This window comes from Podarcis muralis, chromosome 8 (genome assembly GCF_964188315.1).
Source record: "Podarcis muralis chromosome 8, rPodMur119.hap1.1, whole genome shotgun sequence".
Lineage (NCBI taxonomy): Eukaryota > Metazoa > Chordata > Lepidosauria > Squamata > Lacertidae > Podarcis > Podarcis muralis.
In genome coordinates this window covers 16,338,404-16,351,749 of record NC_135662.1, presented here as the reverse complement: position 1 = coordinate 16,351,749, position 13,346 = coordinate 16,338,404, and the positions used below count along the sequence as shown (strand labels likewise).

General features: G+C 44.2%; 1 protein-coding gene across 3 annotated transcripts in view; it reads right to left on the bottom strand.

Annotated features, from left to right (window-relative positions):
• The window catches only part of SAMD12 (sterile alpha motif domain containing 12), a 209,634-nt gene that overhangs the window by 40,826 nt on the left and 155,462 nt on the right, over positions 1-13,346 (bottom strand). The window contains exon 5 of one of the 3 annotated variants that reach the window (XM_028736244.2): positions 5,409-5,471. The exons of the other annotated variants lie outside the window; for them this stretch is intronic. Within the exon in view, the coding sequence (XP_028592077.1) occupies positions 5,452-5,471 (20 nt within the window). The 3' untranslated portion in view covers positions 5,409-5,451. The remainder of the gene's footprint in view (positions 1-5,408; positions 5,472-13,346) is intronic. 3 annotated transcript variants of the gene reach the window in all.

The following is a 13,346-nucleotide window of genomic DNA, read 5'->3' as shown; positions in this document are numbered from 1 at the left end:
CATCTTAAATTTGGTTTTCCCAGTAGTGATGTATGGAAGTGAGAGCTGGACCATAAAGAAGGCTGATCGCCGAAGAATTGATGCTTTTGAATTATCTCCAGGTCTGGAAGAAGTGCTGCTGTATATCAGTAACAAAGCAAGACCTTTGTGGTCTTCTCAGAAGTATCTTGTTGGCCACAGGGGAAAACAGGGTGCTGGACTAGACAGATCAGGGAAGGGAACCTGTGCTTCTCCAGGTATTGCAGGACTCCGACTTTCATCAACCTGAACCAAGCACGGCCAATGGTCAGAGATGATGGGAACCGCAGTCCACTATATTCGAACCACAGAGACCTTTGTTGTGATGTGTTGTGCTTACCGCCTATGTGTCCCACACCTAACAACAGGAGCATTTCCCCATGTGCATAGCTGGGGGCATTTAGTCCTCCAAATAATGGCAATCAATCAATGCCTGCAGTAGGCCAGGCAAGGGCGTGTCTGCCTTGTTCTTCTGTGGCAACACCATTATACCCAGCAGGCAGATCTCGTTCATGCCAGCTCCCTCTGGCTCCCCTCTCTTGTTTGCTGTGGCAACTGCTGTGGCAAATGCTCCCCTGCAGTGATTGATGATTCTCTGCATCTTAGCGGGTAAGATTGCATCAGCAGCACTTGGAAAGTAAATGGCACTGTCAGACTCCATTCCAGGGAAGCAGGAGTACTTGGGCCAAGCGCATTAATGAAAGCAGGCAGAAACAGACAAGTACAGAGTACCAGCACAATACCTCACTCACAGCCGTCACTAAGCGCAGTGTGCCCGTACAACGCAGTAAGAGTCATTTCACTGTTAGTGATCGGCTTCCAGCTCTGGCTGTCAACAAGCCAGACCATGGGAACTAACTGGAACAAGACATGACTATGGGAATCACAGAAACAGACTTTTAAGGGTTGAAAGTTACCCACAAGGGTCATCTAGTCCAATGCAGGAATCACAACGAAAGCATCCATGACAGATGGCCATCCAACCTCTGCTTAAAAACCTCCAGGAGAGCCAGTGTGGTGTAGTGGTTAAGAGCTGTGGACTCGTAATCTGGTGAACCGGGTTCGCATCCCTGCTCCTCCACATGCAGCTGCTGGGTGACCTAGTCAAACTTCTCTGAAGTCTCTCAGCCCCACTCACCTCACAGAGTGTTTGTTGTGGGGGAGGAAGCAAAAGGAGAATGTTAGCCGCTTTGAGACTCCTTAGGGTAGTGATAAAGCGGGATATCAAATCCAAACTCTCCTCCTCCTCCTCCTCTTCTTCTTCTTCTTCTTCTTCTTCTTCTTCTTCTTCTTCTTCTTCTTCTTCTTCTTCTTCTTCTTCTTCCAAGGAAGAAGAGTCCACAACCTCCTGAGGTAGTCTGTTCCACTTTCAAATAACTCTTATTGTCAGAAAGATCCTCCTGATGTTTAGTTAGAATCTCTTTGCTTGTAACTTGAAGCCATTGGCTTGAGACCTGAATTCCAATAATGAACCTGGAAGAGGAAGCTGAGAGGAGATACGTCAGCCATCTTCAAATATCTCAAGGGCTGTCAAATGGAAGATGGAGGAAGCTTGTTTTCTCCTGCTCTGAAGGGTGGGACCTGAACCAATGGCTTCAAGTTACAAGTAAGGGGATTCTGACAGAACACCAGGAAGGACTTTCTGACAGTAAGAGGTGTTCGACAGTGGAAAGGTCTTCCTCAGGAGGTTGTGGACTCTCCTTCCTTGGAGGTTTTCAAGCAGAGGTTCTGTCATGGATGCTTCCCTAAGATTCTTGCATTGCAGAGGGTTGGACGAGATAACCCTTGAGAATCCAAATTTAAGATTCTATGAAACCTCCAATAAGGTTCTGTTAAGGAGTGTTTGCTTCTTTGTAAAGGTAAGAAGGCCATTTCCACCATATTCTAGCTCAACAGAACACAGATCAATGTGTGGTGATCCCAGTTATTAAAAGGCTAGTCCAAATGTTACAGAATACCAACTAGCAAATCACTGCCTAGTACAGACCTGTTCTTATCTAAAGCTTCCCCTGTCACCTAATAAAAATGGTAATAGAATTGTTTCATAAAAAGTATTAGATTGTTGCTTTAAAAATGAAAATCTTCAATGTGACTGAAATCTGGCACAGGCAGGCAGTGCACCCCAAACAGGGGAAATTCGTCTCCAAACCCTGAGGCTATCCAGAATGGAGTTATTATAAGAACATAATAAGAAGCTTGCTGGATCAGGCCAAAGGCCCACCTAGTCCAGCATCTTGTTCTCACAGTAGACAACCAGGACCTGAGCGCAAGAGGGTCCAAAAATGCTGAGGTATCATCCAAAAGCAGAAGGATCTAGGGAACAGCAACAGACAGGTTGGATATGTGTTCAGCCTGTTCTGGAGAAGGCTGCAGTTCCCATAAAGGATCCTCTGGAGTCAGATTCAAAGTTTTGGGGCAATCCATCTTTGTCGCCTGAGATATAAGTGGCCTCTGTGGCTTAGATTGCCTTTTACCAGCTAAGGTTGGTGTGCCAGCTTCAGCCTTCCCCCCAAAAAGCACACTTTGGCACCTGCTTTAATATCTTTCCGATGCTAGGCAAAAACCTTTTTATCTGGCCAGACCTTTACAATTTCACACAGTGCTGTGATTTATAGTGTGTTTGTTGGGCTTTTTCCCCCAACGCCCTGTTCCAAGGATAGGGAACCTTCAGCCCACTGGATGTTGCAGGGCAAGTCTCATCCGTCCTTGTCTTTGGCCATGCTGATGGAGCCATGCAAGGACCAAGAGAATAATAAAATCATCAAATTGTAGACCTGGAAGGGACCCCAAGGAGCATATAGTCCAACCCACTGCAATACAGGAATATGCTGTTGTCCTGTATGGGGATCGATTCTATGACCTTGACATTGTCAGCACTACTGACAAGGAGAGCCAGTGTGGTGTAGTGGTTAAGAGCGGTAGACTCATAATCTGGTGAACCGGGTTCGCGTCTTCGCTCCTCCACATGCAGCTGCTGGGTGACCTTGGGCTAGTCACACTTCTCTGAAGTCTCTCAGTCCCACTCACCTCACAGAGTGTTTGTTGTGGGGGAGGAAGGGAAAGGAGATTGTTACCCGCTTTGAGACTCCTTTGGGTAGTGATAAAGCGGGATATCAAATCCAAACTCTTCTTCTTCTCTTCTACTACACTCTAACCAACTAAACTATCCCTGGTCACAGGTTCTCCATCCCTGCTCTGCTCTAATGCATCACAGCTTCATTTTTTTTTAAAAAAAATATATTGATCACTTGATCAAGTGATCTGCTTTCAAGTTCTAACTGCCTTATCTGATGCTTCTTAATTTGTAACAGTACGGTATTTGCGATTTATTTTTATTTTGCACACTGCCCAGAGAACTCTTGTTACTGGAAGGCCGAGACACGGAATAAATAAGCAAAGGATGGGAAATCTCTTTAAGCACAGGAGGAAACAGGAAACACCTACTGGAATAGATATTAGCTGGAATTTACACCTCGTGCTGTAAAGACGGAAATATTCAAGTTGGTAACTGGACAGTCAGATGACCAGTTACAGCAACAGAGTAGCAAATTAAAAATAAATGAAAAAAGCCAGACTTTTTCATACATTAAAAAAAACCCCCTATTGGTCATTTAGCATGAATAATAGCTTGCATATGGTTGCTAAAAGTAATGGGACAATTGCCAAGCCAAGTGGAACAGGAGGAGAGAAAAGGTAGTAATTGAATAAGAAGAGTCAAGTGAGAAGTAATCTGCATCCTGGTTCGTTCTAAAATATAGTGTCTTCAGCCTACAGAAGAGAAACTCTACACATCATAAATAACAAATGGAAAAGTTTCCTTGGGCTAGCTAAATATCCAGCAGAGTGAATTTTCATTAAAGAGACACAAAAAATAAATGAAACCATCAGTTGTGACACGATCCCCTGGGGGAGAATGTACTTCAATCATAATCATCCATGTTTTATATCTCATTCTCTACTTACATCTTCTCAATAAAGCCAAGGATTCCAAGCTACGCTGGTGCAAACTGTAGCTACAAGTGATGGAAATTGACCCACCGTCTGCAGAAATGACTGCATGGATCATTTCCCTAACCTGCATCGTGAAATGAGGCTTATTTACAAGTTTAGCTAACCTTTTGGAATGTACTGCAATCCATTGGATAAAACCAAAAAAGGTGATTCAATGGCTAGTACAGTGGTACCGCGGGTTACATACGCTTCAGGTTACATACGCTTCAGGTTACAGACTCTGCTAACCCAGAAATAGTACCTCGGGTTAAGAACTTTGCTTCAGGATGAGAACAGAAATCGTGCTCCGGCAGCGCGGCAGCAGCAGGAGGCCCCATTAGCTAAAGTGGTGCTTCAGGTTAAGAACAGTTTCAGGTTAAGAACAGACCTCTGGAACGAATTAAGTACTTAACCCGAGGTACAACTGTAGCTGTGCCTCAGCTGTTGTTCTGCTTCAGGTGATGGTGTCTAGTAGGCAGGTGAGGCATTTGGGGTGGGCAAGTCTACGTGGGACTCAGACTGGCGTAGGTTTAGGATGTTGCTTAAGCAACAATTAACTCCAGGCTGAGTCTGGGTGGTCAGCTCCATCCTCCAAGCAGAATCAGAAGTGTAGAGTTGGAAGGGACCGCAAGGGGCATATAGTTCAACCCCCTGCAATTCAGGACTCTTTTGCCCAGCATGGGGCTCGAACCTGCAACACTGAGGTTAACAGTCTCATGCTGTACCGAATGAACTCGTATTTTTAAAGGGGCCTTGCTTGTTTCAACAGCTGCAGGCTCCTACTGCTTGGGGGAGATGATGGTTGCAACGGTCGTCTGTGCAAGCAGGAAGGCCAGACACACAGATTTTTCAGTAGGATCACCTTGCCAACAAAGGTCCGTATAGTTAAAGCTATGGTTTTCCCAGTAGTGATGTATGGAAGTGAGAGCTGGACCATCAAGAAGGCTGATCGCCGAAGAATTGATGCTTTTGAATTATGGTGCTGGAGGAGAATCTTGAGAGTCCCATGGACTGCAAGAAGATCAAACCTATCCATTCTGAAGGAAATCAGCCCTGAGTGCTCACTGGAAGGACAGGTCGTGAAGCTGAGGCTCCAATACTTTGGATACCTCATGAGAAGAGAAGACTCCCTGGAAAAGACCCTGATGTTGGGAAAGATCACAAGGAGAAGGGGACGGCAGAGGACGAGATGGTTGGACAGTGTTCTCGAAGCTACCAGCATGTGTTTGACCAAACTGTGGGAGGCAGTGGAAAACAGGAGTGCCTGGCATGCTCTGATCCATGGGGTCACGAAGAGTTGGACACGACTAAATGACTAAACAACAACAACAACACAATATTATTCTCTTAATTTGTTAGGTCAATCCATTAACAAATTGTTTAACTGACTAAAAATATACCTGTGATAGAAGAGAATGTCTTTTTCTAAGTCGATGCCTGCTGTTAACACATGGATGCAAGATCTAAAAACAAAGAAAACAACACTCATTGCTTCAGAACATTTAGTTTTACTCAGATGCAAATGCAACTGATGGACGAATGGACGAAAAACATATACGTTAAGCCGATTTGTGATTGCTTTTAACCGGGTGGCTGCCAGTGCTAATTTTCAGTTGTGCATCTAGAATCTGAAGATGTAGTGTTTTGGACTGGTGGGTACCTCTGCCTGTGTTTGACAAAGCAACCAGTTCCCCCCCATGCTTCCATTCCTTTCTGCACTTCTTTGAATTTTGTAAAGCAGTTCTACAACCCAACATGCATTTATTAGAGGGACATCTGCAGTCAGATGAATATATTCATAACAATAACATACAAAAAGGGATACAGTGGTACCTCGGGTTACATACGCTTCAGGTTACAGATGTTTCAGGTTACAGACTCTGCTAACCCAGAAATAGTACCTCGGGTTAAGAACTTTGCTTCAGGATGAAAACAGAAATCGTGGTCCGGCGGCCCGGCAGCAGCAGGAGGCCCCATTAGCTAAAGTGGTGCTTCAGGTTAAGAACAGTTTCAGGTTAAGAATGGACCTCCGGAACGAATTAAGTACTTAACCCGAGGTACCACTGTATTAGGGGGAACTGCTTGCAAAATTGTGCATATTAATCAAAATGGCATACAAAAATGTGTCTATTAGGAGAAGTTTGTACTAAATTCTGACGAGTTTTTGTAAGGAATCTATTGTTGTTGTTGTTGTTGTTGTAAACGAATGTAGGGGGACTGAATTCCAGAATCAGGAACATGAGAAACTAAAAGAAACAAAATTGGCAGATCTGCCTAGCCCTAATAATTCTTTTTAACCTCACCATCACTGTTATACAGTGGTGCCCCGCAAGACGAATGCCTCGCAAGACGGAAAACCCGCTAGACGAAAGGGTTTTCCGTTTCTGAGTTGCTTCGCAAGACGTCTTGCTAGTCTTGTGTTTTTTTTCTCGCTTTCCCCCCCTTTTTCTAAGCTGCTAAGCCGCTAATAGCCTTTTTGCAGCTTAGCCGCTAATCCTTTAATAGCCGCTAAGCCGCTAAACCACTAATAGCGCTAATCCGCTTAGCCGCTAATAGGGTTGCTTCGCAAGACGAAAAAACCGCTAGATGAAGAGAATCGCGGAACGGATTCTTTTCGTCTTGCGAGGCACCACTGTAATCTCAAAATACTAAACGGATCTTTGGCCCCTGATTTCAGTACAGCACTTCAACTGTTTCCTCATAGGTACTCCAACATCATTCTGTAGCATTTCATTTCTGTGATGGTGGCTGCAAGTCATGTCTTCTACCCCTCAGACCCTCCCATGAGTTCACTTCCCAAGCATGGAAGGGTTGGCTTTGGTTACTCACTGTCACGGGCAAGACAAGGTGCAAATGCTCAATGGCACCTTCCACTGTGCTCTCACACCATGGGTTGGCAACCTAAGGCCCATGGATCCCTGCCGCCCGCTCAGTTGGCTCCTGTGCGCCATGCTAAACTGGCGCAGAGCAGAGCGGGGACTGCCTTCTGTGATGCTGGGCGGCTTCCCATTGGTTGCAGGAAGCTCCTGCAGCCAATGGGACGCTGCGCACGCCTCCTTCACACCGGAAGGAGTGCCAGAATTAGTGTTTGCGTTTGTTTGCGTGTGTGCGCACACACACACTCCGGCCCACCGTGGCGTCTGCAGGACCGTGAACCGGCCCAAGCCACAAAAACTTTGCCGACCCCTGGTCTAGGGCCAAGTCCTAGAGCTAAGTGACTGGACACTGGATTATAGCTCCCACAAGTCAGAAGTGTGATGCATTTCACTTTAATTTTTCAAGTAGGTGTTTAAGTAGGAAAGGTTTGTTAAGGAGACATATGTTTGTAAGAGAAGGCAGGATGATGGATTGGACATAATTTTGTTTTACATTTTAAAGTCTGGAATAATTTATATGCTGTATGGATGGGTTTTTATTAACCTTTCCTACCTGTGCTAAAAGCTTTAGATGAGACTATTTTAAATATCAAATGTTCCATGCTTTCCATTTTTGTGATTCTATTATGCAAATTCTACTCATCTCTTTACTTTGAAACATCACATAAGCTTCAGCCAGATTTTCCCCCTCCCCCTTTAAAAGTCTTAAGTAATAATAGAAAATGCAAGCATCTAAGCTTGTGGGAATGAGTTCTGTCCCACTGGATCGCAAGAAGTAAATAAGAGCAAGTAACTCGGTATTTATTTATTTGGGTTTATTTTTAATGTGCATTTATATGATGCACATCTGTCCCCAGAGCTTTGCAGACCACCTTGAATCCTACTTGATTCCTCCCCCACCCCCAGCTGTTTCAATTATCCCAGCACTACCTGAAGCACAAAACACCAACTGCAGCATTCAAAAGCAATTAATAAGAACATTCTGGCTCTGTTCATGCGTTATTTTCTTGGAGGGAATACTCCGCTTAGTAGGACACATGCACTTAAGCCGATCCTTTGTATTGCATGGGGTGGGGGGAAAGGAATGAAAAAAGCGAACACCCCAAATCTCAGGCCCGGTTTATATGGGATGCAAGCAGTGGAGAAAGTGTTTACCTGCATAAGTGCTCAGTGCACCACTGTCACATTCAAACACTTAAGAATGTAAGACAAGTCTATTGGATCTGGTCATTGGCCTATCTGGTCTCATAACCTGCTCTGGTTGGGGTGATCAGATGCCTATGGGAAGCCTGCAAACTAGACATAAGCGCAACAGCACTCTGCCCGTGTCAGGAATGAGCCAGCTCCAAGCAAAGGTTTGCAGCCAACTGCAGAAAGAAGCCAGAAACAGAGAGGCTTAGATGTTAGGCAGGCAGGGGAGAGCAGACAGCTGAAGGCTTCGGCTCTTCCTGACCTTGATGGGTAGGCTGATAAAGCAGTAGCTGAGAGCAGGCTAGAATACAGCCAAAATTCACAGGAGGTACAATTAGGCACAAACAAATTCAGAGACAGCCTCTCAGAATAGGAAGAGGTTGGAGCTGATCCACTAAGTCTGAAGAGACGGCGAATGGGAGGGCTGCTAGATAAGAAGCAAAACAAGAGACGTAAGGGTCATAAGTTCAGTATCTTCTGTCAACACCGGAAGGAGTCTTCAGAAGGGTCATCTTGAGTAATGATGCCGGAGGCTTTGTTAGAGCCGTCCGGAGCTATCTGTTTTTGCAATAAATCCTCCTTTTTAATTACCTACGCTTACTGTGTTATCAAGCAGGGAACTTGGACTCCTGATAGCACACCAGCAGTTCCCAGAGACTGGTATTCAGAGGCATAATGCCTCTGACAGTAGAAGTAGAATATGGCCATCATGACTGGTAGTCACTAATAGCCTTGACCACATTGAATTCGTTGAATGCTTTTTAAAAGCCATCTGAGTTGGTGGCTATCTTCGCCACCATCACGTTCCATGTGCACCATCCCATATATGTGTAGCATTAGTACACCAATAATTAGCTGCCCAGGTGGAGATGCTATTGGCATGTACAGGGAACAGAGCACATGGTGAAATGCATTCAAACTAGACCCCGGTGGGCTGGAGGGGTAGTGATGGAACTCTTCTTACATGAGTAAGTTTTCTCTGCAGTCCAGGTCCCTTACACACTGGGCCTTAGGAAGGCATTTGGTTCAGAAAAGAACCCATCAACACCCTAGATATCTGTTTTAGGGGCCATTCAGTAGCTGATTGTGTGTTGTCCCAATGGCAGTAAGCTATGTATTCCAATAAAGAAACAGCGTGGAGTTCTGGAGTTTAGAATACAGTGGTACCTCGAGTTGAGAACTTAATTTGTTCTGGAGGTCCATTCTTAACCTGAGGTACCATTTTAGCTAATGGGGCCTCCTGCTGCTGCCGCGCCGCCGCCGCACGATTTCTGTTCTCATCCTGAAGCAAAGTTCATAACCCGAGGTACTATTTCTGGGTTAGTGGAGTCTGTAACCTGAAGCGTCTGTAACCCGAGGTACCACTGTAACTACATCTGTCTTTCTGGACAGGAATAGTTGGGCAATATACTCTTTTTTTTTTTAAAAAAAAAGCTGTTTTAAAGAAATGAAAGTATGCACACACTACACTGTATTACGATTAAGTTTTTGATGTATCTTGTTCTGCAAACCACCCCACCTTTCAGGAACACATTCTAAGGTATAGTTTAGTGTTTGCCAGCAGAATGGAACAGATATCCATTCTCTGACCCCGAAATGTACTCTGGAGGTTTGGAGTTGATTTGTGATGAAACAAGGAGATGCAGGAGAAGAGAGGAAAAGGAAGTTCCATCATGCAACTTGGGTGACAGTGGACAACACCCATTGCTTTTAAAGGGGTTTTAAATCTTTGGTTGACTTCTACCACAACATTGTCCAGTGCAGTGAACAGAGTCTTGCTCTTTACCTTTACACACTCTCATTCGCCTTGATTTGGCAAAAAAAAAAAAAAAAGCACAAATTCTAAGCAACTTATTTCCCTCTCATCTCATCCTAAAACTTATTATGTTATTTAATGAGACCCAGTGTCATCGTTGTATTATGCAAGGGGTTTCTTTGTGGATTTGCATCAACTAGTAGCGAATTTGCAAACAACCAGTTTAATGATGGAATCCAACTGATCCAAGAATTTCAAAGGGAATTGCTGGCAATTATCAGCTGTGTTCAAAGCATACTTATTTGATCTGCTCATTTTGATTATCAATTAAGAAGATAGTGCCAAGTAGGCAGTCCATGAGTTTTAATTACTTTGAAATCTGCACAGACTTTTGGCAAATGACTTTTATTCAAGCTTGCACAATATACCTTTTAGCTCTATGATTCATTTAGGTTTGAAACAAAACAAAGCAAGTAAAACCCAATTAAAGCATTTAACTTCCAGTGCTTGCTTCGGCAAGGAACATTGACATTTGGTGTCCTATGATCACGGATCTAGGCATACATCCGCTGTGATTTGGGAGCTGCTTATTAAGACTGCCTTCCTTCCTTTTTTTTTTTTTCCAGGAAGGTGTTTTCATCTCTCAGAGTTTATAACTTTCCAAGAGACAACATGATTGCGAGGCAGGAAAATGGCTCCAAGCAACTTCCACAGGATAGACAGCATGGCGCAACAGTGCGCGGCTTAGCACGGGAAGGATTAAAATGAAGAGAGAGGATTTAGCTTTAATTATTTTAACTCAAAAATAAGATGATTAATTAGGATCAGAAAACAAACGAAATACCATACTGCCAGGACGATAATTGTTAATGGAATGGTGAAGGCATTGCCAATTTGGTCTAGTATCTTCATTCTCTCTTCCCCTCACCCTGTTAAAAAAATGTTGAAAGAATAATCCTTATCGCCTTGCATTGCTTTTTTATGTAAGCAATGCAAGGCAATTATTTATTTATTTATTTATTCCCCGGCTATCTGGCTGGGTCCCCCCAACCACTCTGGGCAGCTTCCGACAAAACAGTAAAATACAATAACCTATTAATCATTAAAAGCTTCCCTAAACAGGGCTGCCTTTAGATGTCTTCTAAAAGTTTGGTAGTTATTTTTCTCTTTGACATCTGGTGGGAGGGCATTCCACAGGGCAGGTGCCACTACTGAGAAGGCCCTCTGCCTGGTTCCCTGTAACTTGGCTTCTCGCAGCAAGGGAACCTCCAGAAGGCCCTTAGTGCTGGACCTCAGTGTCTGGGCAGAACGATGGAGTTGGAGACGCTCCATCGGATAACAAAGGTTATCCTTCTTTTGCAACCCCAATGCAAATAACCCAGTAGAATGGCACTGGAAGGAACAGTCTGAAAGGTGTCACCCTACTGCTTATCCAAGGGCTTGGAGATAGCTTCCCATGTTCATATTGAGATATGAAGCTGCCTTAGAGCATTGGTCCATTTAGCATAGTACAAGGCACTTTTGACTGGCAGCTGCTTCCCAGGGTCCCTAGAGGAGGACCATCCATAACCCGCTATTTGGCCATCGAACGGGAAATGCCTGGAATCTGGGGCTTCTTGCCTGCAAAGATGACCTATGGTCCTTTTTCCTGCTGTGGCACGCAGCTAGGAAAGTGTCCGGGGAAGACAGCCATGCAAAATCCAGAGCTTGCAATGCTCCTAGCCTGGTCCCTTTCAGATATGTGGTCCAAAGGAGACGAGACTAGGAAAACCAAGATAGGCTGCAGGGTTCATAGCGTGGAGAGGACCAGAAGTTCATCTGTTACTGAAATTATTTGTTTTCTTCAAGAAAGGAAAGAACACATCTGAAACAAGCTGACTGGACCCATGGATCTGCCTTCCTCAACCTGTTGCCCTCTAGATATTGCTTCAACTCCCATCACCTTCAGCCAGCATGGCCAATGGTCAGGGATGATGAGAGCGGTAGTCCAAAAAACCTGGAGGGCATCAGGTTGGAGAAGTTAGACTCAGGGTAGTATCCAGGAATTTTCATTTTCAGAAATTCTGCTGGGGTGCTATAATTCATGTGCACAGCATGCACCACCATAAACACATTGCAATTGACTGCAATAAAAAGTGTGTGTGTGTGTCTACATTTTCTTTTGGTATTTGTGTGTGAATGCTTTGTTGCTTAGAGGCACAACCAACACAGTGTGGCAGAAAATCCTCAGACCAAGGCATTTGACAGCACAAATACAGGAGAGTGTTTTATTCCAGCTTCACACTTGCTGTTTATCAACATGAAGTTCAGTCTATGCAACCCGCTGTTTGGGTGATATAGTGCCTATCTGCTCGGTAGCCAGTCAAGGCCAGTCAAGTTATTTTGGCACCTGACCTGAGCCAGGAAAACCAACGAACACCTCTCTCCCCGGCCATAAAAAAAGACAACAATAAATCAAATAACTCACCATTAGCCTTATGCTACAAATCAGAGGCATTCACTTCACTCTGTCATATGGGCCCATGCAGGCAAATTGCATCATATGCCCTTCAGCTATTCTTCCTCATTGCAGGCCAACCCACAACAACCCCAGCATCGGAGTGGTCAGAGAAAATAATTATAAAGAGGGGCATCCTGAGAAATGCTATGAAGATGGGGGCTGCTGTTCTCCTTAGGGCTGCAATTCTAGATGCACTAATTTTGAAGCAAGCTTGCTGCCACAGGTGCAACTAATGGTCACCAACTTGGATGCTTTCAAAAGAGGATTAGATGAATAGGAAGAGGCTTTCTGTGGCCACTAGCCATGATGGCAATGCTCTGTCTCCAAGGCTGTGGGAGGGATATTTTTTGTTTGCTTGCTTTTTAATATAGTTTTATTGACTTCCAATATATAACAATTACAAAGAGAGAGAGAGAAAGGGATGCAAAAACAAAACCCCAGCTCGCCCCCTCCCTGCTACAGGACAGATCAATCTAGCGAAATTTGCCGAAGTCCAATCTGTGATTTTGGCAGCTGCCAATATTCAGGATCATCAGTAAAGTGTTTTATACAAGGATGCCATATTTCAACAAAATCGTCTACTTCACTTGTATTATTTAATGCCTGTCTCTCTTTGTTAATTTTTCTGATATGGCAATAGACCGTATAGTCTGTTTACAACGAGAGATACACAGATGTTCCAATCCTTTCCAGTTCTGTTCCACTCACTAGTAGGCATGTTGTTGCTAAAAGAAAAGTAATTTAAAACAAAGTAATTTAAAACAAAGGTCAGATTGCCCTTCTTTAAAAACAGTTAACAATCCCAAACTTGGTGTACATTCCACATGTTGACTTGTGATATAGTTTATTTCTGTAAAAACCCTCTATCAGAAGGGTTTTATATGTTCACACGTCCATGCACTACAGTGGTACCTCGGGTTAAGTACTTAATTCGTTCCGGAGATCCGTTCTTAACCTGAAACTGTTCTTAACCTGAGCTACCACTTTAGCTAATGGGGCCTCTTGCTGCTGCCGT